This window comes from Salminus brasiliensis, chromosome 18, assembly GCF_030463535.1.
Source record: "Salminus brasiliensis chromosome 18, fSalBra1.hap2, whole genome shotgun sequence".
Lineage (NCBI taxonomy): Eukaryota > Metazoa > Chordata > Actinopteri > Characiformes > Bryconidae > Salminus > Salminus brasiliensis.
The window spans coordinates 16815437-16843198 of record NC_132895.1 but is presented as its reverse complement, the minus strand read 5'-3'; the positions used below and the strand labels follow the sequence as shown (position 1 = coordinate 16843198).

At 39.5% G+C, this 27762-nt stretch overlaps 1 protein-coding gene and 2 non-coding genes across 3 annotated transcripts; 1 reads left to right on the top strand and 2 right to left on the bottom strand.

The window, feature by feature from the left end:
* Positions 1-471: 471 nt before the first annotated feature.
* On the top strand, positions 472-23510 carry st6gal1 (ST6 beta-galactosamide alpha-2,6-sialyltranferase 1). The gene is made up of 8 exons (XM_072661699.1): positions 472-864; positions 5431-5637; positions 5793-6161; positions 9476-9740; positions 13036-13133; positions 14851-14952; positions 15774-15948; positions 18683-23510. The coding sequence occupies exons 1-8, from the start codon at positions 853-855 to the stop codon at positions 18958-18960; spliced, it is 1506 nt and encodes a 501-aa protein (XP_072517800.1). The 5' UTR covers positions 472-852; the 3' UTR covers positions 18961-23510.
* A 2049-nt stretch (positions 23511-25559) lies between these two features.
* On the bottom strand, positions 25560-25631 carry trnad-guc (transfer RNA aspartic acid (anticodon GUC)). Its single transcript has one exon. It is a non-coding gene; the product is annotated as a tRNA-Asp (tRNA).
* Positions 25632-27232: 1601 nt separating this feature from the next.
* Positions 27233-27304, bottom strand: trnad-guc (transfer RNA aspartic acid (anticodon GUC)). Its single transcript has one exon. It is a non-coding gene; the product is annotated as a tRNA-Asp (tRNA).
* Between the last annotated feature and the right edge of the window lie 458 nt (positions 27305-27762).

The window sequence follows — 27762 nt, the reverse complement described above, 5'->3', positions numbered from 1 at the left end:
TTCTCTCATTAATGAAAGTGTTTAAACGCGTGAAACAACACAAAAAAAATAAGAAGTAGGTCGTGTCTCGCTAGTGCTAGCTCTCTTTAAGGCAATATCTGCACTAAATGTTAGATGCAGCACTTTACTGATCTAAAATCCGCACTGCAGTGCTAATAACTAGCTACGTGTTTTAAATAGACCTGTGTTTGTGAATGTGAAATGTTCAGGACAACAATGTTAACGCGTAAATAAATTGCGCTAGCTACATTCATTTAAACGCAATTTATTAAACGTATAGCTAGTGTTGTAGTTAATGAAGCCTAATACACCTCGCGCTAATACCGTGCATGTTTAATAGCCATGGTAAACATATCTTGCTTTGTGAGGGAATTAATGTCATGATGCGTCGTTTTCTTCATTTCTGCACTGGGAAAAAAGAGGATTTCCGCTGCTTTCGCAAGACTGTGTAACACACCATGTGCAAGACCGTACCGCAGACAACCTGCATCTTATTATCTCAGTCTGCCAATCAGCCTCAGACGGAGGTAAATAAATATGGCGGATTTCCGCAGCGAAGAATCATAAGCAGATAATAAATGTAGGAATTTATGAGGAAAAGAGAACCATCACTGCGGAAAAAGGATGTAAATATCGTGACGTTTTTTTTTTACTAGTATTAAACGTGGGTGAACATCACGACTGGATCTTTATTTATAATATGAACGGGCTTTTCTTTATAAATAACGACTGGATTAAGGAATATTGTCAAATTTAGTAATAGGAAAGACTTGCTATATATGGAGACAAAAGCACCGAGGACCGCGATGGGACTAAAGTAGCTTATCTTCCAGAAAACGACGTCAGAAGAACATGGGTTACAAGGTAAGAGCGCGTTTTTTCATCGGCAGCTAATCTCTGCATAGATGTAGGATTTAGTGCATCTTCATAAGGCGAAAAACAGCGTGCCATAACCCTCAATACATTTTCCACCCTATTCGGATGGTCTTTTTTTTTTTACCAGTTTCGCTATGGTGGGATCATATTTGCCTGTTTCTCTGCGGTCATCGACATCAGAAGAAAACGCTGTTTCTCCCCCGTTAGAAACAACGAGGTGATTGAATGGCACATGCGAAAGACACCCGTTTCTCAGACACGCTCATTGTGTAAATATAGCAGACATGAGAGTTAACATTTCCATGATGGTTCAGTAATGGAGGTGCACTGATGGTTGAGGGGCAGAATGCGGCATCATTAGCAGGCCTGTGTAGGACTGACTCGTTCAAAAGGCTGAGGGCAATTTTTGGTCCTCCACACTCTATATTCTGACAGGCCTGCTGCACTCTGAACATCCTTACTAGTTGAGGTCACTCAGTTTAATGTTTTTTTGTGTACTCAGGTTGGTTGAAGTGGTGGACCAGCTCAACTCTTGCGTTTTGGTTTGAGTTGAATGATTTACATGATCTACCAGCATGACCAATCCAACCAAGCTTATGAACCAGTATGATAGAGTTTGTTGACCAGTATGATCAGCATGACCGCACTGCTATGATCAGAATAACCAACCTGACTACTCTGATCCACCAGTATGACAAGCTTGATCAAACTGGTCAACCATCTTAGTCAAGCAATTCCACCAGACTCAAATGAAAACATGTTAAATCATGGTCAAGAACTAAGATGGTCAGCCAGCTTAACACATTTACAATACCGTGGAAAAGGAGCACAACACCTGCAGTTGATTTAGCAAAATGATGTACATACTGTAAGTATGTGTTTTATTATCCCTGAGCGCTACAGCACAACCATACTATAAATAAGATCAAATTTAGGTACTTGGTTTACATGCAAATATATGGATTACTTGCAATAGGAATTTGAGCAGCACTTAATGTGACCAGCATTACAGCACATAGAAATGTTGGAACCATGGGTCAAACTTTATAATGACATCACCAGATATGAGTATGTGTGGAGTACATGTTAGGTTCTGCTTTGGCATTGCTGTCTGTTGCACATCTGCCAGGTGCCAGGGGCACTCTGCTGCTGGCAGAGTATTATTCTTTTTTTCTGCTCAACGCTGTTTAGTTTGCCATCTTTGTGGAAACCATAAAATGTGAAAGTCGAACTGCTAGATTATAGTTAATGTTTAGAGTCAGACTCCGTATCTGCACATATGTTAACTGTGATTTTGTGACATAATGGTGATAAAGGCTGTTGATTGCACTTAAATGGCTTACTTTGATTTCTACTCCATTAAGGCTCTGTGTAGTGTTTATATCTAGCTGATCAGTATGGTGCCTGTTTTGTATCTACCCATCAGTACAGTACTTTTATATTTGTCAGTATCTATATTTAGATGTGATTTAGACAGAAGTGTGTTCACGCTAGGGATATTTTCTAAGTAAACAGAGAAGCTCTTCTGTAAGCCACTCTGGATAAGAGCATCGGCTAAATGCTGAAAGTATTCCGCTTTTGCAAGTTTGAGAAAAGACATGCAGTGACAGGGCTGGTACATGCCTTATATTCATGCCTTATGTATTATTCAGGTTTAGTTTTATTTTTAGCGCAGTTGCATTGGTTGTAAGAGCTCTGTATATTGTATGTTTTGGAATAAAGTTAGGATTTTCTGAGCTATGCCAATCCATATAATTATACACTATAGGTCTGGAGAATCAAGCCATTTATTACGGGTTTTGAAACAGGCAGTAATAAAACTAACATACTATATTCTGGCTCTGATAAACTTCAAAATATCCCTTCCTTCATCCTGTTATGAATGACATGCCAACATTATGACCCATGTACTTGTTTGCAATGCAAGTAAGTGCAAGTCTTGTATGCAAACTAATGGGCCCTCCTTGTAAAATGACATGTTTTGTTGCTTTTCAAAGTAAAGATAAGTGGAAAACCCCTCTATAGGAAACACTAAATATGTCATTCCAATGCCTTTGTTTGGTTTGGTTCATTTGATAAATCTAACATGCTGGGAAACAGGTTTTTATATTTTCCCCAAGTCTCAGAACTTCATTTAATTTCCCAAGATTTTACTTTTTATATAATCTGTAATCTCCATTCTATGCATGTTCCAAAGCCAATGAAAGATTAAAACACTCCGTAACACACACTTTTATCTGCATTCCCCAATGAGGAAATTAATCTGCTTCCATGTTTCATCTCAAATGTTGAAAGGGGATAATCTGTGATATAAGGTTTCACCATTGAGGTACAGCAGAACTACAGGCAGCATTGCTCAGTAACATCAGTGTGTTCACTGTGCATCAATTCATGTCACGGAAGGGTCATATTTCAGATAGTTTAGTTTAATTAAATGTAGTGGAAATATAAAAAGAAAAAAAGCAAACACCACTGAATTAGGACCCAGTTTCAAGTTCACTTTTTTCCCCCAGAAATAAATTCCCAAATGTGCCCTAGGCTTATCGTTATGTGGCATATCGTCACCATCACAACACACCACACTGTAAACATTCTGTTTTGTTTCAATTCTGTTTTGTTAATGGCAACATCTGTACTGCATTATGCTTGGTCACACCTTTCTGGAGGTTATATTTTAGGTGTTTTAAATAGAATAGAAAGAGCAAACAAACATTTCCTCTGCTTCTGGATGCTGACTGTAGTGAGGCGGTCCACTGCAGATCTGTTTGTTACTAGTAAGTAGTGTTTTGAACTTGGCACTCCTGTACTTCTGTTCTTTTTATATGTTATGTAAGTTGTTATTTTCAGTTTAAACAAGACCGTTGTGGCCTTTATCTGACTTTATCTGCCAAGTCAAGCAGGTGATGTTGGTCCTGACATAAATGGGCTTTGGAGATGTATCAAGATGTTTATGAAATAATTATGTTTATGTATTTGTTACTTCCATCATATTGCTTCATTTTACATGTCATGCATTGCAATTAATCCTTAGGTCAACTAATTTTGATAGTGTAGTAGCAAGTAATTTGAATTTAATGCCCTGATGTTTTTTTGCTTAATGGCTGAAATGACCAAGTAGCATGTAAAGGTGAATTCATTAGGGTAGTAGATGACACATAGCAGTGTGTGATGTGGGATAATCAAGTTAAATCAAGGTTTGAACATGTTATGATCAGAGTTTGAGTAAATTAGTAAATGTTTAAGAGTAAATGATTCTTCATGAACTTGATGTAAATTTTAAATCTTAAACTTTTCTTCATAAATTTCTTGTATCTTTTCTTATTTTGCTTTGGTTTAAGAAATGTGGTTGAATCTAAATGATTATTTATATTACAGCAGACATATCTGACGAAGAGCTTTATAAATAATCAGGCTGTTGAATAAGGTGTGTTTGAAGTGAGAGTCAAATGATGACTACTTGCAGCCATTGTTTGTATGACAAATATACATTGCAACCCTATACTGTGTACATAGACTAGGCTAGCAAGTGATCTGTTTATCCCTAAAGGTTGAGTGTGCATTTTCTTACCCTTACAACCATTCTGTCACTAGTATACACAATAAATACAGCACTACAGTAGGAAAATTCCATACCACCCAAAGCTGTAACATAACCGAGACAGACTTCTACATGGCCTGAACCAGGGCTTCTTCAAATAGGTATGTTTGCACTGTAGAACGGTACAGCTGGCCACATTTGAGCTTAAATCCAAATGCTCAATCCCGACTGTCAGGCTCTCAAACAGGCCTCAGGGACATCAGATGAGATCAGTCTGAATTTCTAGTCCAACCCAACTTCCTCCCTGAGGACTGTCTGGAGGTTCCTGAGAACCAGTCTAAAAACCAATGACCTAGGGGCATAGATCTCTTGGCATTTGGTTTGTGGAACAGTGGAACTGTGCTCTCTGGAGCGCTCTCTGATCCCATTTGGGATAAGTTGAGTAGAGTTAAATAGAGTGGTGCTCAGATTCAAAACTGATCATCCAACATCAGTAACTGACCTCACTAATGCTGTTGCGGCTGACAAATGGATGTCAAGTTCTCTAGAATTTGAACATTTAGTAAAGAGCCTCCTAAGAAGAGCAGAGGCTGTTGCTACAACTTTTCCGTATAGCTTTCCCTTGATTTAGAAAAAAAACCTTTGCACATGTATTGCACTTGTAAACGGAGTATTCCATCTCTCTAATGTGTTGTAAGTATCCTACATTTTTCCTCTGCCTCATCTGAATGCTCCAAATCAATCTGGGTCTTGGCACAATTACCATTACTGTTCACCCTCTGGAGTCCACTTATTTAATCTGTTACAATTTTCTTTATTAAATGATGGCAGTTTCCTGTAGTTCTCCCAGGATCAAGAGCTGGGAGACCTAATTTCACTCTGAGGAAAATCAAAGACCTGTTCTAAAGGAAAAACAGAATCTTTTCAACCACTTTTTCACTCCATGTTGCCAAAACTACAGCACAGGTTCAACACTCCCTTAGACACTAATGTATGTTGTTTTGTGTCATTTCCAGATCCCGGGCGCTGCAATGGATCGTGTAAGCCTGCTTTGGCGGCTACGGCGTCGAGCCCGTCGAGGAGCCTTGTGCATGGCATTGTTTTGCATGACCATGGCTGTGTTGTATACACTGTGTGCTGAAAACAGCGTACCGGTTACTGATGCCATCTTCGGAGTGAGGGCAAGAACTCGAGCACAGCCCAGAGCTCACTCTGTTGTAAAGGTACGGGAAAGTCTTTATGTTGTATGTACCAGTAAGGACCAAATTCAGATGCACTGCATTTATTTCAGCAGAATTCTGAGCAATACATTCAATATACTAAGCAGCCTACATAACTATGTGACAAAGAACCATCTTTTACCGCTGATCAATTACAGGTACTGCGAGGAGTAGGAGCTAAACCTATGTACGTGGACCCACAAAAGCTCCCAGGTGTCATTCCAGGAGACCCTCAAAAGCCTATCCCTGTCCTGTCTTCCTCCACATACTCCATTGAGGGCAGCCACAAGGATCACCCCTTTAGGAGCAGAGACAAGGAAACACATGGCCTTCTCTCCTGGCTTATAGGTAGACCCCTCAGACGTGCTCTTGAGACTATCCTTGGAGGCAGAAGAAAATTAGATGCATTCCAAAAAGGGGATGCAGAGTTCTTTGGATCTAATGGAGCTCTAGGAGCGATATGGGATGATGAAATGTCCAGCACCATGCTTGGGAAAAGGCTGAGGAAGGTGGTACAGAACTATCAGGTAAGGCAAGAGTTGTCCGTCATCTTGTAACTAGAGGAAAATACACACCCACTCTTTGGTAATTAGTTTGTTTGGGGTGGGGTCAACATGAATAGTTCTTTGACAAAAAAAAAGAGGTTGATCTTGGACTAGAATTGGGAAACTGGCTATACACTCCTGCTAAATTAGCACAACAGTTTTCCTTAAAGGCTTCCTCAAAATACAAATACAGAGGGAGAAAATACTGTTATTCTTCTGTGTAGCAGTCTGTTTTTACTACGGGCCTGATTGTTTTAGATTTTTGGGCAATTCTGTTCCTGGAGGCCAGATATTATGAATAACTGGCAATGTGACATACAACATGTAAAATGCAATTTTTTGGCCATTACTGTTTTCCTAAGAATATCCTTCCTTTTCCTTTTTACCTCTTTCAGAAACATTTTTGGAAATAAAATGTAAAATTCTAGGAAGGATCCAGGAAATACACACTGCTGTACTGCAGCTCCCTGTTCAAAAAACACCCCTGTACAGGTGGTGAGAAAATGTCATAGTATAACCCTATCGATCAGTTTATTAGACTGTATGCCAGTGTCTGAATAATCCTTGAATTTTCTGTGGCAAGCTAAACATGTTTGAGTACACAGTCATTGTCTATATGTGGAGTTGTAAAATTACTATTACATGTCTAAAATAAACATCTTTTTCATCTGAAAAGTTCATCAGAAAGCACATGACTACCTTAGTCTCTAAAATATAATTGTGCAGTATTCTTGTCTGCCTTCATGGATTTAACTGTTTGTACATGTAGCAGGTGAAATGATCTTTGTTTGCCATCTGTGCTAATCCATTCATATTTGCTTAGCAAAACATCCAATTAACTAGGTTTACAAATATGTTTATACAAGCAGTTCTGCATGCATCCATGCACAGTGTGCACTGAAAGCACAATAATTGCAACACTGCATTTGCACACTCATTTTGTGTTAGAGAGTTAGAGAGAGGGACAGGATTTTATAGGACTGCATAGGATTTTAATGGTAAACTATAATTATTACAAATTATTATTGCTGACTTCTTAAATTCCTTCTCAGTTTTGGTTGAGCTTTATAATCTTAAGTAGAAACTTTATGTGCATTGTTGCATGTCTATATGCAAACCCAGTGCAAAATCAATGTGGTTTATCCGTTTAGGCAAAGTGTTTCAACAAGGCCTGTAGCCTCAGACTTAGCATGTAATTGAGGTTGACATTTTATTTGAATTTTACTCAGAGCAGTTATATTCTGTCGCCTTAAAGCCCATCATAGCTGGCAGAATGTGTTAGTCCATTTGACATGGAACAAAAATTTGGAATAAAAAGCTATTAAATAAGAAGTCAACTATAGTCTTGTGAGCAGTTTTCAAACCATATAAATGTATAAAATGCATAAAAAACTGATGTCGTCATTTAGCATGTTAGCTACAGAGCTAATACTGCAGTCCTGCATTGGACCTCATAATTCGGTATGAGTACGGTAAATTGGGAAGATCAACTCATTTTAGATCACCAGGGAGGCCGGTGTGGTTCTACAGTTATGAAGTTGGTTAAGCTATTGTTCTGTGAAGTGAACTTCTGGAATGGAAGTGGGTCTCACTGTTTAGCCTTCCGGAGGTGCCGTGGGCCTAATTCAGGGATTCACTGCTGAAAGGGAAGGGGCTACCTAATGACCCATCCAAGATGGGTTTCCATCCAAGATGGCGACGAGAATTAAGTTTAAGTTTGTTAGTGATGTCCGTTGCACTCACCACTGCACAGTAGTTTTTAAGCATTCAGATCAGAATTGGCTGATATTTTCAGTATCGGTATTGAAATAGAAAAGCCCCCACATAATAGCAAAGGATTTACTGAAATTTATGTAAATTTCTTCGATTCCGGAAGTCGTGGCGGTCGGCTTCCCCGTGATTTTCTAACTCTCTTCACCTGTGACTGCGGCTTTAAATGCCCCTCTCTCACGCCATGTCTCTGCCATGAATTAACTCTGCATTCATGCGTCAGTGTGCTCCATCTGCTTAACGGGAAACCTTCTCGTGCCAGTGTTTCATTTGCCTGCTCTGTCCTGGTAATACCAGCCCTTTATCCCTTCCTGGTTCAAAGCTTGGCTTTGCATTTTTGTTTTGGTTTCTATTTGCCCGGTCTGTTTTCCCTTTTTGCCGAAGCACTGCTTCGTGGTTTCGTTCTCCCTGTCTAGTTATTTTGCCCAAGCTCGTCTTGAGGCTTTTCTTTTGAATTCATTCCTCCGTCCTGTCCTGAGCGGTGCTCAGTGGTTTTCTGTTTTTCCCCTGTAGTCCTGTTCTCCCCTTGTTCATCTCCACGGTCTAGTTCTGTTCCTTCCAGTCCTTGTTTTTATTGTTTTGCCCAATCCAGGTTTGTTTGACACTTCTGTCTTGTTTCCCTGTTTTGTTCTTTAGATTGCTGCATAAATTGTTTATCCCACTTTGGTTGCCGCCTTGTTTGTGTTTTACCTTGCCCTTTAATAAATCTTGCTTTGCATTGTCCTTCAGTTGTTTCCTGTTTCCACTGCCTTGCCTGACCAGGCATGACAACATGCTACATTGTTTGATGTTTTAACTATACTGCTAGATGGGTTTAACATATTGTTTTGCGGAAAGACCAGTGTTTCTCTTGTTCTTATTACCATGCTACGTCTAAAAAAAAAAATCGAATCCAATCTAATAAACTAATACTCTCCTGGTTCACTGATGAGCATTATAATACTAAAAGAATTTACATAAGAAAATGCAAAGAAATGACTCTCTGTGTGACACTATTTGAGATTAAGTAAATATAAATTGTAAATTTCATTTCAGTTAACTCATGTCTTACAGTACTGTGTAGTGTGGCTGGTCCGGAAAAATGAGGATTTAAAACTGTATTTGCTTTGCAGGTTTGATATGTCAACACTTTACAATGTAAACAGAAATGAGATCATGATATCAAGCCCCATTTGCTTCACAGACGTATGTATGAGGATTGGCATCCCTTAAAATAATCTGTTCATATAATCCTGAAAGGATAAAACACAGCTGCATAAACAGCATATTACTGAGAGGATTTTGCCTTGCCTAGCAGAAAAATGGACAGAGGGAATATATCATGTGAACTTTTTTCATGTGAATATTTTTGCTCGTGAACAGAGATGTTGAATCTTATTTGCGAGGGACCAGTGTGGCTGTAGGTTTTCATTCCAACAGAGCAGAAGCTTACCTGATCAACTGTTCGAAGACTGAGACCAACGGATTAAACAACACTTCTCTAGAAGCGTCCCTTTTCCCTCTGTAATAATCATCTTCTCTTTTAGGCAATGAATAAATACGGAGTGAAGTTCTCTGGTTCAGAGGGTGCGACAAGACGACGGAAACTGAGTGGACCTGAGCTCCTGTGCCAACTCAAAGACATGGTGCAAATTACCACATTAACACCAGAGATGGAACCATTTGCTGGATTTCCCTGGGTCTCACAGCTGCCTCCACGACCCCTGAGCTCTGACCTTGGTCCGTTTAAAACATGCGCTGTTGTGTCATCTGCAGGCTCTCTGCGAAACTCCGGATTAGGAAAAGAAATTGGTGCGTAACATTCACCCTCACTGTTAAAAATAAATGTGCTATTAATGATAGGGATGTCCCAAACTGATCCAGTGACTCTGGATCGGGGGCAGATCCATGCATTTGTAATGGATTGAGTATCAGCTTTTAAGGTTCTGATCCACTTCCAATCCTTAGGTTTGCTGTAGCAGAGTGCCTGCCATTTGGTGTCCTCTAGGCACCATTAATAGACATGATCCTTAGCTGCTGCAGGCGAATTTCACATTTTTTGAAAAGCTACCCCAGACAGAGTACATCTGAGACCTTACTCCGATCAGGAAAACTAAACAGAGCTTTATTTGAACTGATAAGTGCGGCGACGTTAAAAGTTAGCAGCCCAAACAAAAGCTAAAATTAGCTTCTTAGGTGAACTCTGCATTCCACCTTAAATAGTGCCGCAGTTCCATTAAGTCAATTTCAACAGCAGAATGTAACTGCTGCATTATTTAAGGTGGAACAGAATATTCTGGGAAGAGGAAAACTTTAGGTCAGAGACTCTCTGTAAATGACTGAGCAGCATGTAAAGAATGTGTTAGGTGGTCAATTTTCTGCCGTTCTGTCAGTGCTGCCAAAAACCACCCAGTTTGTTGTAGTTCTGCAACGACACAGACATGTTGATTCACATGTGATATGTGTAACTATTTATGGCTTATTCTACCAAAGGTAAAAGGCTGAATCTTTACTGTGGCAGGAGCGTGCAGTCCATAACAACATTATTGACAATCAAAAGGGAGTGACCTCATAGGCCCGCTAATTTAAAGCCAAAATATCAGCACAGCTGTAATTTAACCTTACACACCTATAACCTGATACAGTTTTAGTCATTATAATACAGGAAAAGGACAGAATTAAAAGACCTATACATAAACTAACAAAGAAGCTGCTTATATTAGTGTAGCATGCAAATAAGCAATAAAGGGCATGGTTTTCCATCAGTGTACATGTTCCCCTTAAGGGGTTGCTATTGATGAATGCTGTATGCCTGGCTGGTTATTTACAGTTTGCTGCGTTGCTTTAGAGCATGGGTTCACTGCAATGCTTCACAGCACTGGTCCCAGATCAGCCATACCCTACAGATTTAAACAAGTTTCTTTCTCTATCGCAGTCACTTTACCAGAGGAAGTGCTTCTCAAAACTGATCTGGTAGGGATCTGATATGGTACTCTGCAGTGATTATAGTATGCGGGCGGAGAACACCACTGAACTTTCCGTACAGACAGCAGGTAGTGCGTTAGAAAAGAGGAACGATGCCTTATGGTGCATTGTAGGAGTGCACGTATTACACTAGAGAACACTTCAGCCATGTCCTGTTATGGGCCTGCTTGACAAACAGCTGCAGTTTTATTGTATGCAGTGTACTGGACTTTTTTTTTTTTTTTTTTTTTTTAAACTAAGACCACATCCTACTCAGAGAATGTGGCTGGTGCCCAACTTATTATTATTATTATTATTATTACTACTACTACTATAGATGTCGGGGTCAGAACTTGCAAAAAATAGCTTTAGAACTATAATAATAATAATAATTACACAGCATTTGAAGTAGATGGGGTTATAAAGCATGAAGTTAGGGATAATCACAATACTGACCCCAATATTACTAATTTACGTTAACCATAATGTACAGTCTTCTCAGAATATTATGACCATATTGTAATCTCAGCTCCACTTTCCATATAGGAGCATTTTGTAGTTCTTTAATGCTCTGCATACTTTGTTAGCCTCCTTTCACCCTGTTGGTGCATGCTGTATTGTTTGTTATTGCTCAATCCTATTGTTAAGCTTTAATTATTGCCTTTGAATTTCATTTGGAAAAAGAAGTGTGTGATAACCATTGCAGTGTGTAAAAGCGGCATTCTTTCCTACTGCACATAACTATTTGTTTTATGCACTGTGATTGTAGATCAATCTCGTATTGTACCCTATCCTGTACTGTTTTATTGTTCAGTCACTTAAGGGAATTGTAGGCCCACACATGATTGAGTCACATTGGCTGTTTTGAGTGGACTCCTTGTGTGCGGAGTGAGTTGCCCAGTGTAAGGGTGAAGATAAGAGAATGTGTCGAACTGAGATTGTTACATAGGATATATCACTGTGGTGGGAAGTTTACGTACAGTCTCCATGGACATAAATGTCATGGCAGTATTGCACTTTTGAACTGTAATTTTTTTGAAGCGCAGAAAGTGCTAAGTGACAACATACATCTTTAATAGAAAAAAGAAAGAAAGAAAAGAAAGAAAGAAGAAAACCTTTCTCCATAAGCCTTTTTTTTCAGCTGCAACTTTAGTTGAGCTTGATGTCGATTTTTGGAGCAGGGGACTTCCTTCTTGGGCAGCAGCCTTTCAGTATATGGCAATGTGAAATGCACTTTAGACAGTGACAGTGACACTGGTGTTCTGTATCTAATTTTAACTTATGCTAAGCAGCAAAAAACAGAAACAACTATGTAAAAGACCTTGTCTGAATTCTGAATAGACACATTTATAAATAACAAAAGAACGAACTACAGCTTTATAGGACTGCAACCAGAAACTATTACACACAGAAATGAGTAAAACTTTCTTAACTGTTGCACAGAACTGATGACGGCACTGCAGAGGGCAGTTGCATTGTAACTGTCAGTAAACATTATCTTCTTTTTCCACCAGTGACCTTGACACAAACAGAATGTGACAGCAATCTATAAATATATGATGTTGATCCAAAACACAAGCCCTTCCAAAGCGTTCTCACAGCTGCAACCATGGAGCTTTTAAGAACTTAGACTGATCTTTGACCTTTTTTCAATACAGAGATGAGTTCACTTTTAAACAACGCCCTTAGCCCACATTGCATGTGTATAACTTTTAATCATGGATTCACAAGGGTGGGAAAAGTCACCTTTGTAAAGACAGGAGCTAGAGTTACGTAGAGTATGTTTATGGTATTTAGCTGACGCTCTTATCCAGAGCTACAAGGTTACACTTATTACAGTGGTGGGCCATTGTAGCGTTAGGTGTCTTGCCCAATGACCCTTATTGCTGTAGCTCAGTATAGTCACCCAGACCTGGAGTCGAACCCCAGTCTTCCACATGATGTACTGGCAAGATAGTGGTGTTCAACCACAAGCCTTTTAAAAGGAACAAGTCTAGCCTGCTAAATACATTTGTTCAAAAACTAAAAGTGGAAAAACTATTCAAACAATGAATCTTACTCAGCACATGCATTGCTACAATTAAGGTCAATTACATTTTTACATGATAATGCCTTTGAAAACACTGTTTCTCTTGACTTCCAGATTCTCATGATGCAGTGGTGCGATTTAATGCTGCACCCACTTCAGGCTTTGAGAAAGATGTGGGTTCTAAAACTACAGTGCGCTTAATCAATTCTCAGGTATTTATAAACTTTCACCACATGCATAGAAGATTCATGAAAATCACCAGGAATATGTGAGTGAAGTACAGTGGCAGTTCTTTTCCCCATTAGCAAGTTCCACTCAGTAATCCACTCAGTTCTGGGTGTTCAGTTTCTTTATCACACAGTAGAAAACTAGTCCGTGTTCAGCTGTGACGTCCATGTCACACGGGTAGTACTTTCCCTAAGCACTTTATTAGGAACACTACTAATACTTCTAAATGTTTATGATGTTTATGTTTATGAAACCAGCTTGAGGTGATTTTTGCTTTGTGATGTGTATTATCATGCTGGACGTAGCTGTTAGAAGATGGTTACATTTTGGCTAGCAAGGGCACTCAAAAAGTCCTTGGCATTCAAGTAATGATTGACTAGTCCTCAGGCCCACAGTGTGTCAAGAAAACATTACCCACACCTTTACAGTACCTCCATGATTCCATGGATTCATGCTGTCTCAGTAGAAATTGAGATTCATTTCACTTTCTGTTCTTTGCTGACAGAGGTGGAACCTGGCATAGGCTCCTGCTGGTGTAGCCCATTCACCAAGTCTGGACTTGTTGTAGATTGTAAAATGCATTTCTGCTCACCACAGTTGTACAATTGAGTTGGTATTTGAGTTACTATAGCTTTTTCTCTGCTCAAACCAGCCTGGGCATTCTCATTTGACTTCTCAAAGCAACAAGGAGTTTGCATCCACATAACTGCTGGTCACTGGACCATGAAAAGCCCAGATCAGCATATATATATATATATATATATATATATATATATATATATATATATATATAACAAAGCAGCCTAACACTGTTGCCCTCCTCCCTTTTGCCTTGGGGTAGTTGAGGAGTAACTGGAGCTTACAATGAGGGAAGGAACAAGAAAACAGTCAATGGTTGTAGTCATCAAAACCTTAAAATCTGTATAAAGAAGAATATGCAAACTAACCAAAAGGTGTCTAATGTTGGACAATGGGCAAAGTACATATCAAAAAGATCTACCTAAACCCAAAACTTCAATAATCAGAATTACAAAAAGTGGCACCTGCCACAACCTAGGTGTCAATGCAAAGTGATCTCTACATGAATGAAAGGTTAAAGGTCACCAAAGTAACTAGTCCACATAAAAGAACTAAGTGTGGGGAATACCGGAGAACAGACGTATTGAAGTAAACAGTGTAAGGGTAAAGACCTCTTGGTCTGCACACAACCACACACAAGAAGAGGAAGAGCCTACATACCTCTTATAACACTTTCCTTGGGAAAAGGGGACAAAGACTGAGGAGTAGTCTAAGGGCTGAGTAGAAAAGTAAAAGGCTGCACTACCCTAGTAACTTTACAAAAAACTGCTGTAATAGCTTGCCATGCCTAGAAATCACAGAGATCATGTTTGTTCTCCATTCTGATGGTTGATATAAGCATTAACTGAATCTGCTGACCTATATATGCACAATTTATTGCACTGCACTGTACTGCTACCACACCAATTGACTGATTAAATAACTGCATGAAGGTGTTCCTAATAATGTGCTCGCTGAGGAATTGTGTGAAACTGGTTTTGTGTTATTAAGCAATAAGAAAAACACCACTCCTATGCCAAAAAGTATTACAATGGCCGCTTCACTTACACTTTGCTCCACTCACATACTCTGATAAAGGCAAAAAATACAAAATTACAGCTAACAAAAATGAATTATTTTAAGGTGATGGCATCAGAAGATCATCACTTCCTCTCAAGTTCTTTATACAGTATTGGGACTTTAGTAGCCTGGGATCCTGCACCTTACTCGTCAGACCTTAATGAGGTAAAATCTGTGTTTCAGTATTCCCATCTATATTCCATATTATGCTAAGTAATTGTCATCCTGTGTTGGCAAAAGAGAGCAGAAATCTTTATTCTCTGTGAATCTGTTCAATATGTAAATTCTGACATGCTTTAAATACTGCTATGCCCTAAATAAATCCATGAAGGACTCTCTAGCTATTTTAATTAGCAGGCATAAGCGGTCCCTCTTTACATGGCCTCCCCATTTTCTCTTGGGGAATTCCACAGTTTCAGCACTTTAATAGCTTTCTTCATTAGCCCAAACCAAGTCATTTATGAGACTTTGGAGTGGACACTAGTGGGTTCATAATTCATAGCAATGATTGCTTCTCTAAGATCGTTGCTAATGTCTTTCCACCTTGGCAGCTGTCTTTTATTATGTACTGATATATGTATAACCATAGAATTCAAAGAGGGTGTGCTTTCTGTTTCCTATGACTGTATATTTCATACTAATGAAGGAGTAGGGGTCAATTGCAGTCACAGCCAACCTTTCAGTCACAGACAACTTTTTGCATGTCGCTCAATGTGACCAAGAACCACCTTGACAAGAACAGTATATTTGGCTGATATGCAAAATGGCCAGACAAAAAAAAAAAAGAAAGAAAAAAAAAGATTTTCTGTTTTTTTCTAACAGCTCCTGAATAACTTCAGAGAAGGACAATATACTGTACTGATTTGATCATAGATTCAAATCCCTAAAAAATAAGTGACACACTAATTCATTTGGAAAATATGATAACTGAATTTTATCAGCATGGCCCAGCACTACTGTAGATTCACGCTATGTTTATGTTTCAGTGGTACAACAAGACAGATTACCCAATATTTAAACAATATCAGCGCTACCGACGACTGCATCCTCAACAGCCTTTTTACATCCTACATCCCAGTGTGGAGTGGCAACTGTGGAAGCGAATACAAGACAACATGGCTGAGCCTATTCAGAAGAACCCACCATCTTCAGGCCTGTTAGGTAGGTAATGTTTACTCTTATAGCAACACTTCAGTTTCGAACACAAAAGTACAAAAAGTTGAACTGGTTTACATTTTAATGTGTGCATTATATATACTTTGCTACATTTCATACATATACATGAGTATAAAGGATAAACCATGAAGCATTGTTGAGAAGTGTTGCTCTTCTCTTTCTTCTCAGCACACTAATGCACAAGTGTCACAATCACTGGCTCAGAGTGGGCTACAATCACAGAGTGGGCTACAACCCTGTTCACTGAAGTCTTTCTCATAGATCTAAATGAAGATGTCACTTCAGTCGCTGTTGTGCAGTCTTTGGAACTGAGCTCATGCCGTTCATACTCCAATGATAAACTCTTTCAAAGTCGCTTAGAGGTTTTCCTCTCGACATCTTACTATACAGTGTCAACTGGGTATGCTCAGCATTTGCATACATGCCCCAGAGTGTGGATGGATGTTAATCGCTGAATTGTATCATGCAGTACACCTGTCTGAACGGATCTGTACTTGCTGTGTGTCTTTACTCGTGTTTTCAGGCTTTTCTTTGCCACTGTTAACAGTTCTTTGTATGCAACTATACAGACTAAATCAAAATCTCTTCATTTCGCCAAGTATGTTACAAGAAATTTGACTTGGTGAGAGCAACACAAGTATGACCTGTAAAAAAACAAACCTGTTATGCACATTATGTATCAGTGCTGTTTTGCTGTTAAGTCCAGTTTGGTTCCGTGAAATTTAACTCAGTTCAATTATAGATTAGGTGTCTAGATTAGGGTGTGAGGTGTTCACTGTGGTTGAGGAATGTTACAGCTCTGGGGGGGGGGGAAAGCTGCTGGTATGTCTTGTTGTGCTGGTTTTAATGGTTCTGAGTCTTCTACCAGAGGGGAGTGTCTGGAAGAGGTAATGTCCAGAATGAGAGGGGTCAGCTGGGATTGCCCTTCTGGTGTAGATCTGAAGCGTTGTCAGATTGCATCCAATGATCCTCTCTGCTGTCCTGACTATGCGCTGTAATTTGGCTCGCTCTTGGGAGGTGGAGAAACCAAACCAGATGGTTATGGATAATGTGCGGATGGACTTGATGATCGCTGTGTAGAACTGGACTATCAAGGTCTGCGGCAGGTTGAATTTCCTGAGCTGTCTCAAGAAAAACATTCTTTGCTTTGCATTCTTAGAGATGGAGACTGTGTTCATCTCTCATTTCAGGTCTCTGGATATGATGGTGTCCAGGAACTTGAATAACTCCACAGTGGAAACTGCAGAGCCATTGATGCAGAGGGGGGGCTAGGGAAAATCCACCACCATTACTACAGTCTTTTCTGTGTTTAGCAGCAAGTGATTGTTTCTGCACCAGGAGACCAGCTGCTTGACCTCTTTTCTGTAGGCAGATTCTTCCCCATTGGCTATAAGGCCCACCAGAGTGGAGTCATCCGCACATCCTGGCTAAGGCCAGGCGTTCAAAGACCTTTATGACTACAGAGGTCAGGGTGACAGGCCTGTAGTTATCTTGGGAACTGGAATGATTGTGGAGGTCTTGAAGCAGGTTTTGAAGCAGGCTGGAACACAGCAGAGTTCCAGTGATCTGTTGAAAATGCCGGTGAAGACTGGTGCTAGTTGGTCGCAGCAGTGTTTTAGAGTAGATGGAGAGACTGAGTCAGGCCCTGGGCTTTTCTCACCTTCTGTCTGCTGAAGAGCCTCCAAGCTGATGGAAAGATGAGCAGGGGACAGAGGTGAAGGAGCCAGCGTGGGGGAGGAAGGTGGTGGTCTAGGGGAGACAGGCTGCAGATGTGTTTTTTTGTGTTCAAATCTGATGTAGAACTCATTCAGGTCGTTGGTGAGCTGTCTGTCATTCCGGAGAAGGGTATTCTAACCAGTGACTAAAGACCATGTGCCAAGCTGTGTGCTCGCATGCCCTGGAATACAAGTGGAGAATTGTGACTATTAAACCTAGACCTTCAGTTTAAACTGTTAAAAAAAACACCTCTAGGATTATATTGGTTTCAGTTAGCCCATCAAGGGATTCTAAGAGTATGTTAGCGCACAGCAATGTCGTGCTGTTTTCCATTTCCATTAGCTGACTGAAACTTGGTTAGGTTACCACTTGTATTCACAGCCAGAGACCTATGTAGGACTTCCCAATGGACCAGAGTGACATTTCTCAATAAATTGGTGCCACTGTGATAGGTTGATTCCACTGTCGCTTCCTAATTATATTGGCAGATAATCTGATACATTCAGAAGAAGCCTTCAGTTCTGATGATAAAATCCTAACTAACAGAAATGCTCATGTGGATAAATATATTTAGATACATTTAGATGGATAACTCTAAATGGATATATAGGCCTGACAATATTTTATTTGTCAGGACAGAATTTACTTAAACCAACCAACCAAATAAAACTTTCCCAGAGATCCTAGCCTAGTTTTGGACTGTATTTTCCTTTTAATTCAAAATTTAATTTAGAATGCTTTGTAGTCCAAGACTTGGCTTAATCCCTGTCTGGGACAGCAACTCAAAAATAAATAGGACTAGCACTTTGTAGAGTTTAAGTACGGACAGTACTACTTAATGAAAATGGCAAAATCAGTCATACTTTCCAGTTTTCTAGTCATTACACCTTCTCTGAAATTGTCATCATAAGTTGGGAAATCTCAGGGTTGCTTTAAGACCCGTGACACAACTGTATCGATTACCCTCAGCAGTACTTTACATAGATCTTCTGTTTCACCCCAGGCACAGTCATGATGATGTCACTATGCGACGTGGTCCATGTGTATGAATTCTTGCCATCACGACGCAAAACCGAGCTCTGCCACTACTACCAGCGCTTTAGCGATGCAGCCTGCACCCTGGGTGCCTATCACCCGTTGCTCTACGAGAAGAACCTGGTGAAGAGGATGAACCAGGGTTCTGACCAAGACATCTACACACACGGTAGAGTCACTCTCCCTGGATTCCGCACCGTTAACTGCACCCACGCGGTCACCTCTTCCACTCTTTCAAAAGCATAGAACTGAGGACTGCATTTCACTCAACTTAGCGTCCAGAATGTAACTGTATTGTTGATGCATGATTCCTTGTATAATCACAACAGCTCATTCAGAACAAGTGGACCTACACCTCCTCCCCAAATGTGTGTAGGAAGTATTTTTAGTCATTAGAGAGCTGTTAATGAAGTTCCTAGAGGAGGAACACACCTTATGACCATCATTTGTTTACCCTCTCCATTCCACAGAAGTGTAACATTATCTTATGTTCTCGACTCAAGTAAGTGCTGATCAACCCTAACACATGAACACCCACTTCTCTACTTCTTAGTTGTACAGTTATACAAGTATTTGAATAAGTTAATTATTTAAAATGATGGTTTATGGCTGCAGTAGAAATCCTTTTAATGCACTTGCCAAACCTCTGTTCCTAATTTAAATTGCTTTCACCATGTTACTGCAGTTCTCAGTTTGATGTGGATGACAAAATGAGACTACTTAAGACATAACTATTTCAACCAAGGAATACACACGACAATCACACACTTATTTCACCACAACTAAAGCTGTACGTCACCTTCAGTGACCTCAATTTGCCACCTCAAATTAATTTATTATTTATTGCTAATTATTTATTTTACGCAAATATATTGTGCAAGTTACATGGTAACTGCTTTTGCACACAGTTTCCTTTGTTGTTGTTTCCACACACACACACACACACACACACACACACACACACACACACAGCTATGATGTCTCTTTAAAGGGAAATTCCACTAAAATCCAACTTATTTATGTTAATCAGTATGACAACACATATGTTTGAGGATACAGAACACAAAAGAACACAAATACACCTAATCTAAAATGTACAACCACTGACATGGGCTGGTCTGAAATGTAAGACACTGTTGCAAACGAATCACACAGACCAAAACATAAATCGTAGACATGAAACTTCATCAATTATCCCCTGCACTACTCAGGCAAGCAATCTGCCCACTGGGCCTAATTTTTGTGGTGGACTAGCGTAAGATTAAGCATTTTTATATAGTTTCTCAAACTATATGTCTCCATCCCTACCCAGTCCCCTCTCTATAGTCCTCTCTCTAATAGCTTCTGAAGCATGTGCATCAGCCTCAAGGGGGTGCTGCTCAATTCAAAACACTTAAACATGGTGTCATACCATTTTAGTCATACATATGCAATCAAGCTCCAACAATGCTTCTCTTTGAACCTGGCAAAAGTGTGTTTTGCTACTAATGCTAATATTGGTTTAACTGTAGAGATCTAAAATCATCAAATTTTAAACACTGTAGTAGTACAGCAACGATTCATTATTATCACCAAAATTGATTTGCCCAAGTTTGGTGGATGTATGTAAATATAGAGCACTAAAACAAATCCCAGTTGTTGCATCTGTGGTGCATTAGGTGTAAATGGGCTGATGTGTACATGGACCCAAATGATTGCCCCTTCTAGCTATATTAAAGAAATGTAGTTAATTCGATAAATAAACACTACTATTTACTGTTTACCATGTTCCCTTATATTGACCACAGCCTGTGCTGCTGTGTCTCATTACAAATGAGGAACATTTTACTTATTTTCCTCATCTCTGTGCACTGACCAGCACTTCAGAGAAAATGTACATTTTTGACATATTAGAAGGGAGAGATTTTTACACATGCCTCAAATACAATTAACTCCTATATAACCTCAGTTCTGTCATATATAATATCAATCACATCTGCTCTACAAGTTCTACAAGCATCTTCTCAATCATAAATGTCTGCTAATCACACATTACATGTTATCTACATGTTATCACTTCTCTTTTACTGGCTTCCATCAAAGCACTTACTTATTTCACGCTATACACCATACCTTGAGACGTAAAGAAATATCTAAAAATAGGTTAGGATTCAAAAGTATATGCCGTAAGACCCTTCAGAACCATTTATGTCTGCCCTACAGCACACTTGGAGACCTATTTGGAAGCTTTTTGGTGGAATTGCCCTTTAACAGGCCACAACTAAAGGCGAGGTGGTTTTGTATATATGCATTTGCTCATTACACTGTGAGGGACTGACAGACTTTATACCAACTAACACTGGGCAACCGGTGCTGGGACTGTTGAACCTTACTCTTTAGAGAATGTTCTTGCATGCCTAGCTTAAATTGCACTGCGTCATACCTTTGATACGGTTCTGTTTATTGTGTTGTTCTTCTTATACAAGTTCAGTGAAAGTGCATGAATGTTGTTTCACTGCCTTCAAAATGCCCTGTTCTCGTCCATAATGTCATACTAAGCCTGATTCCTGCTGGTTAAAAATCCTGCAAGATCATTACTTTTAACTTACGAGGGTAATCAAAATCATGACCTTGTCTACTTATCTACTTTAATAACCATTAACCACATCCTCCTTGACCTACTTTATGAAATGTCAGAGTCTAGTGTTTAAAACCTCGCAATCCTGGTCACATTTACTTTGGTTCTTAATTAATGCTAGAAAAATCAGCTTGAATTAAAATTGGTCTATGCACATTTCATTAGCATTTAGGAAAAATTAACCACTATATTTTAATATGATTCAAGAAACTTTATATATAAGGACATTATTTTCTCAGATTTTTGTGTAGACTGTGACTTTTTCCTGCATCTCTGCAATGCCAAATTATTTTAATATTCTCTCAGCAGCCTTTGTAGACATTCAAATACCAAAGTTCATGTAAGTGTATTCCTATAGGTTTCCTTTCCTATGTGATCTAATTGGAAAGACCAAAATAATCACTGAAATTTATTCTGTTTAGACAAAAAAAAACACACCAGAAGTAAACTGCTGCTAGTTCCTGTTTTAGATGTGTGCTTTTGTCTTCCATATTACATTTCACTCCTACTGTGTATAGAAGATTGCATGGAAGAGGACATGACAAGCTGTTCATTGTAATGTGGACATAAGGCCACTGGTAGCATTCACTTTCCCTTTATTCAGGAAAGGGGCAGAATGAAGTTTGACATTTGTGACAAAGATCTACACTCCAGATAAATATCCCATTTTGACCAACTTGTAATGTTAGCTTTGTTTTAGTTATTTCTTTGGGACAGTTTTGTGCAATTGTGTATTAACAAGCAGCTGTAATTTGTGCTAAAATGGTAAAAGCAATACCATACCAATTGCCAATGTTCAAATAAATTCAGGTTTTACTGGAATTGAAACCCTGATAAATTGGTGCAAAAGAATGGTGGTAAAATTGGTGTATTTGAAAAACATTAAAAGGCTGTGTCAAACATGACACGATTATTTAGGAGTTTTTAGAGACGTTTGTAAAAGGCGGTGTTACAGAATTTGTGATTTATACACATGTACCTCTGAAATCATAGACTTGCCATGAGGTTTACATTCAGTATCCTGAAACATAGATCTAGATAGTGATGCTGCTAGATAGTGAAGAAATTGACCATAAGCATGTTGTCCTTGAGCCTGTTAAGTCAACTTTTCAACGTTTTTGTTTTGAATCAAAGTTAGCTTGTGCCTTTCTTTCCACTATACCACAAATTCCCTTTGACACCTTAATAACAAACTCACTTACGGGTGGATAATGCTCCTGGACGCGCTCCGAATACACTGAGGTCACAACCAAGGTAAACTGTTAAGAACATTATCATTTCTGCATAATTACTTATTAAAAAGAATGAAACTTTGAGAAAGTCTGGTGTTGCTCTATGCTTACTTATGTTGTCTGGTTATAACAAGCTTTCAGGCGGTTTGCTGCAAATGGTAAACTCGGACAGCCAACCAGAATGCGCCAGATTACTAGATAACAGAGTTAGTAGTGGCAAGCTAATGCTACTTGTAGTGCTTGTCAAATCCAGCTAGAGAGGACATGTGTGGTACAGTATGATTAAAAGTCTTAACAGATGCTATTTGAGTGTGTGAGGTGAGGGAGAGATCCTGGAAGAGATTATAGTTGGAATGCTGTGTGAGAAAAGCAGTTCTTTATTGTCAGTGAGATAAGGATGTACATTTGAAAATAATAGAGATAAACTGAGCAGATATCCACCTGGCAGTTTTCCTGAGCCCTTTGTTTACAATCATGAATAAGGTCTATAGATTGACCTAAGAGTAAGAGAGGGATTTTAAAGTATAGTATTTCAAAAGAAAGTCACTTATTTATCTGAGCCACAGAATTAAAATCTGTATTAAATGTGTGCATCGTTATATTGTAGATTCTGTCAAAAGCAAGTTATATTTAATAAGGCAGCGCACATAAGTCCTGATTCAGAAAGGTTTCTGGTGTTATATCACAGTGTCATTTAGACATTACTGCCATATTACTGCCACTCCAACTGTTTCACAACCAAGCCTCCACAGTCATGATGACACGAGAGCAACACATCGACATTCCAAGCTTTCTGTCCTCATCTAGTGCAAGCAAAGTTTGAACCACATTTTGGCCAAAAATGTTGTTTTCTTGCCATTAGGCATGACATTTTTAACACTCGCCATTGTATAATAAAAACAATTGTGTGTGTGTGTCCAGATTAATAAATTATACAGAACAGTGAATGTGTGTGTGTGTTCTTTTTAACCTCCAGTTTTGTACTTCAGAGTACTATGGATGGCAGCTTGAGTCAAAAATTTAATTTGAATGCTCCCTTAGGTGGTCTGACAATTATTTGTAGTACCACTGTAAAGACAGTGGGGCAATGTTCTTGTAATGCTTGTGTGTATAATAGATTAGCAAACCAATAGTTGCCTGGTTTTCCACATATGTTGAATCAGCCTGATTGTGTTCTATAGTTTACATCATTAAAACAAATGTTTGTCGTTTGTCCACTAACAAGACATTAATTTACAGGAAAAAAACGCAGTCCAGCTGGTAGGCCTAGATATCTAGATTTTGTAGACCTTTTTGTGACTGCTGCAGAAAAATGCCCTTATTTGCAGGAAAAATTTCAAAATATGTGGCAAAAGTAATTTTTATGTAGGAAGTTTAAGATATTTCTTCCAAAAGCTTAAAATGTTATGTTTCACAGATTTACATGTCTAGTGTTAAAGTGAACACAATCATGTAATGAGCCCTGGAAACAAATTGGTTAAATTTGCATTTAACTGCAAATTCCAATTTAACTGCAAAAATTGGTTAAATTTGCGTAAAATCTTACATTTGCAAGACCACAAATACTTGAAGGGACGAAACAAGAGGACAGTAATATGGTAACAATTATGCAGTTCATTTAAAAGTATTTGTATCCACATAATGAACAAGCTACAGAGCAAACAAACATTATATTTAGATTGCGTTCTAAAGTCCCATCCATAAGTACTTGAACCATTTTCATAACTTTGCATAAACAGTTATTACATATTTTACATGGCCTAATTCTTATGATCTAGAACTGTATTTTTTTATTCAATTACCTTCTGAGAAATCAACATTAATATTAATCATGTCAATCATCAGTGTTTTGGGGAAAGAAACGTACATCAAAATTATCTACATTTACATTTACGGCATTTAGCAGACGCTCTTATCCAGAGCTACTTACAAAGTGCTTTGCTATTTACCCAAGAAAGAAACCTTAGCTAGTTAGAATAGACTAATAATTCAAAGATACCTCTAAGCTTAGACATTTCTAAACACAATACAATAAGGCGACCATAGTACTCTATTCGCCCAAGTACTCTCTGAAGAGGTGGGTCTTCAGTCTGGGTTTGAAGACAGTGAGGGACTCTGCTGTTCGGACATCCAGGGGCAGATCGTTCCACCACTTTGGTGCCAGGACAGAAAAAAGCCTGGACGCTTGTCTTCCGCGGATTTTGAGGGATGGCGGGTTGAGCCGAGCCGTACTTGAAGCTCGAAGGGCTCTTGGTGCAGACTGGCTTTTGACCATTGCCATCAAGTACAGAGGGGCTGGTCCGTTCTTGGCTTTGTAGGCCAGCGTCTGGGTTTTGAATCTGATGCAGCTACAGGGAGCCAGTGGAGTGACATGGCTGAATTTAGGGACATTGAAGACAACCTGTGCCGCTGCATTCTGGAGGAGTTGCAGGGGCCTGATGGTGCGCAGAGGGAGACCAGCCAGAAGAGAGTTGCAGTAGTCAAGTCTGGAAGTGACGAGAGACTGAACAAGCACCTGGGTGGCCTCTCTAGAGAGGAAAGGTTGAATTCTCCGGATGTTGTACAGAAGAAATCTGCAGGACCGAGTTACGTTTGCATCTCTGTCATCTCTCCAGGTTGTCTTTATCAAGCGTGATTGCAGTCGTTTCTGCTTTATTATATTTAAACCTGGAAAAATAAATACCTTCTCACTCCGCATCTGAATGTGGCTAAACATAAACCAAACCATATGCATATGCATATGCACCGAATCAGCTACGTTAACTTTGCGACTTGACCTCATCAGGTTGTGTGGCTCCTGGTTTGCTCCCCCTGTTGGCATAATACTACAAATTTGAGTACAAATAGTACTGCAATCATTCCAAATTACTCTGCCCAATAGAAGAAGCCTTCAATCATATGAACAATATTTTAAAATGAGATTGATAGGCCATGTTTAACGTGTAGTCCTGAGGACTACAAACATACTCTCATACTGCAAAAAATAAAAATGCGGACTCCCCGTCGGGGAATCGAACCCCGGTCTCCCGCGTGACAGGCGGGGATACTTACCACTATACTAACGAGGAGGACCTGGAATGAGCTGCTGAACATGTGTTTTTGAAGGTTATGGGCTTATGGGCCTGTCGTGTCATTTACATTTACATTACATTTAAAGCATTTAGCAGACGCTCTTATCCAGAGCGACTTACAAAGTGCTTTGCTATTTACCCAAGAAAGAAACCTTAGCTAGTTAGAATAGACTAATAATTCAAAGATACCTCTAAGCTTAGACATTTCTAAACACAATACAATAAGGCGACCATAGTACTCTATTCGCCCAAGTACTCTCTGAAGAGGTGGGTCTTCAGTCTGGGTTTGAGGACAGTAAGGGACTCTGCTGTTCGGACACCCAGGGGCAGCTCGTTCCACCACTTCGGTGCCAGGACAGAAAAAAGCCTGGACGCTTGTCTTCCGTGGATTTTGAGGGATGGCGGGTCGAGCCGAGTCGTACTTGAAGGGCTCTTGGTGCGGATCGGCTTTTGACCATTGCCATCAAGTACGGAGGGGCTGGTCCGTTCTGGGCTTTGTAGGCCAGGGTCAGGGTTTTGAATCTGATGCGGGCAGCAGCTACAGGGAGCCAGTGAAGTGAAGGCAGCATGGCTGAAGTTAGAAACGTTGCATTTTGCCGCTGCATTTTGGATAAGTTGCAGGGGCCTGATGAAGTGCCTGCATGAAGGCAACATTATGAAGCATTTGTACCTTAACAGCTATAAAAGCAATGTGATGCTCCACTGGCTGTAACAAGGAGAACAACAAAGCATCTCTACTGTTGATACTCCCGGCTCAGCACACCCGTTACACATGTACTGTATTTTACACTAGGATGTGAGCTCTGTATCTTCCCTACAGCTCAGTAATGTCTGGCACACCTGAGAAAAGTTGACGGCTGAATGCAGTGCTGAACTGGAGAAGACCACCATGGTGATGAACTTGCTCAGCTCTGCTGTGGTCTGAAATGACTGTGGAAAACCTGGAGGAAATGATTACAGAGGGGGAGTTAGATCTTTCTATCTCTCTGGTAATTATGGTAGAGGAAAAGCCTGTGTAAACACACTCTAAGCGTTTATTATGCAACTCTTTATATTATATTTTTTCAATGATATATTTTATAACAAACAATTATATTTGATTTATAATTTATATTTAAAAAAAAGGATATTTTTTGGATAGTGCAGTGTGATTGGCCGAGGAGCATTCAGTAAGAGCCAACATGTCACAGCAACGGCACTCCGGTCTGCATTACACGCCTAAACTCGCAGGTAAGGAGCCTGTCAAAATATCTAATGAACTAATATTTTGTCCTAACAACAAGCAACATGAGCAACAACAAGCACAAACGCAACCTGTTTTGATGGATGAAAAGTTTTGATGGATAGCCCATGATAAGTTGCAGGGGCCTGATGGTGCGCAGAGGAGGACCAGCCAGAAGAGAGTTGTGTTATGATTGATCATTTAGGCTAAGTTCGCTAGCTAGCTATTTCAAATGTGAATTAAACTAATAAACTACATACTTTTATCAATATGTATAATAAAACATTTCCAATAGTAACATGAGGGGAATTGAAAAACTGTACTAGCTACTGCAGTGGAGAAAACACTGAAAACGCAGAGAGAGCAAAACAGTGATCTCCCCGTCGGGGAATCGAACCCCGGTCTCCCGCGTGACAGGCGGGGATACTTACCACTATACTAACGAGGAGGATCTGATAAACCCTGCGGAACTAGCATTTTTAAAGAGGATGTATATACAAGGCCTCTTTCATTTAAGCTTTCATGAATTCTTAAGTGGACTGCGTTAATCCAAACCTCTCATCATAAACTATTTTAAAACATTAGCTAAGATAATTGTCTGTGAACGTATCCCACTAACGTATCCAAGGAAATGCTTACATTTTATAGCTATGATTAAAGCGCGGATCTACTAATATCAGTTTCTAAAGGCAAAAGCATTTATTTCATCCCACAAATAAAACAAACGATATCAGATCCAGTAGTCCTTTAGCATCAGTTGGTTATGTTAAACCTTGCTGCCTCCTTCTGGACTGTCATGGTCTTTAACTGACTGGATTCCAATCTTCTTGATTTGCATGCTGAAAGATGTGAGCAAGCCAAACTAGCCATTTCTGAAGTGTCGAGGAAAAAGCTGGAACATGAGAA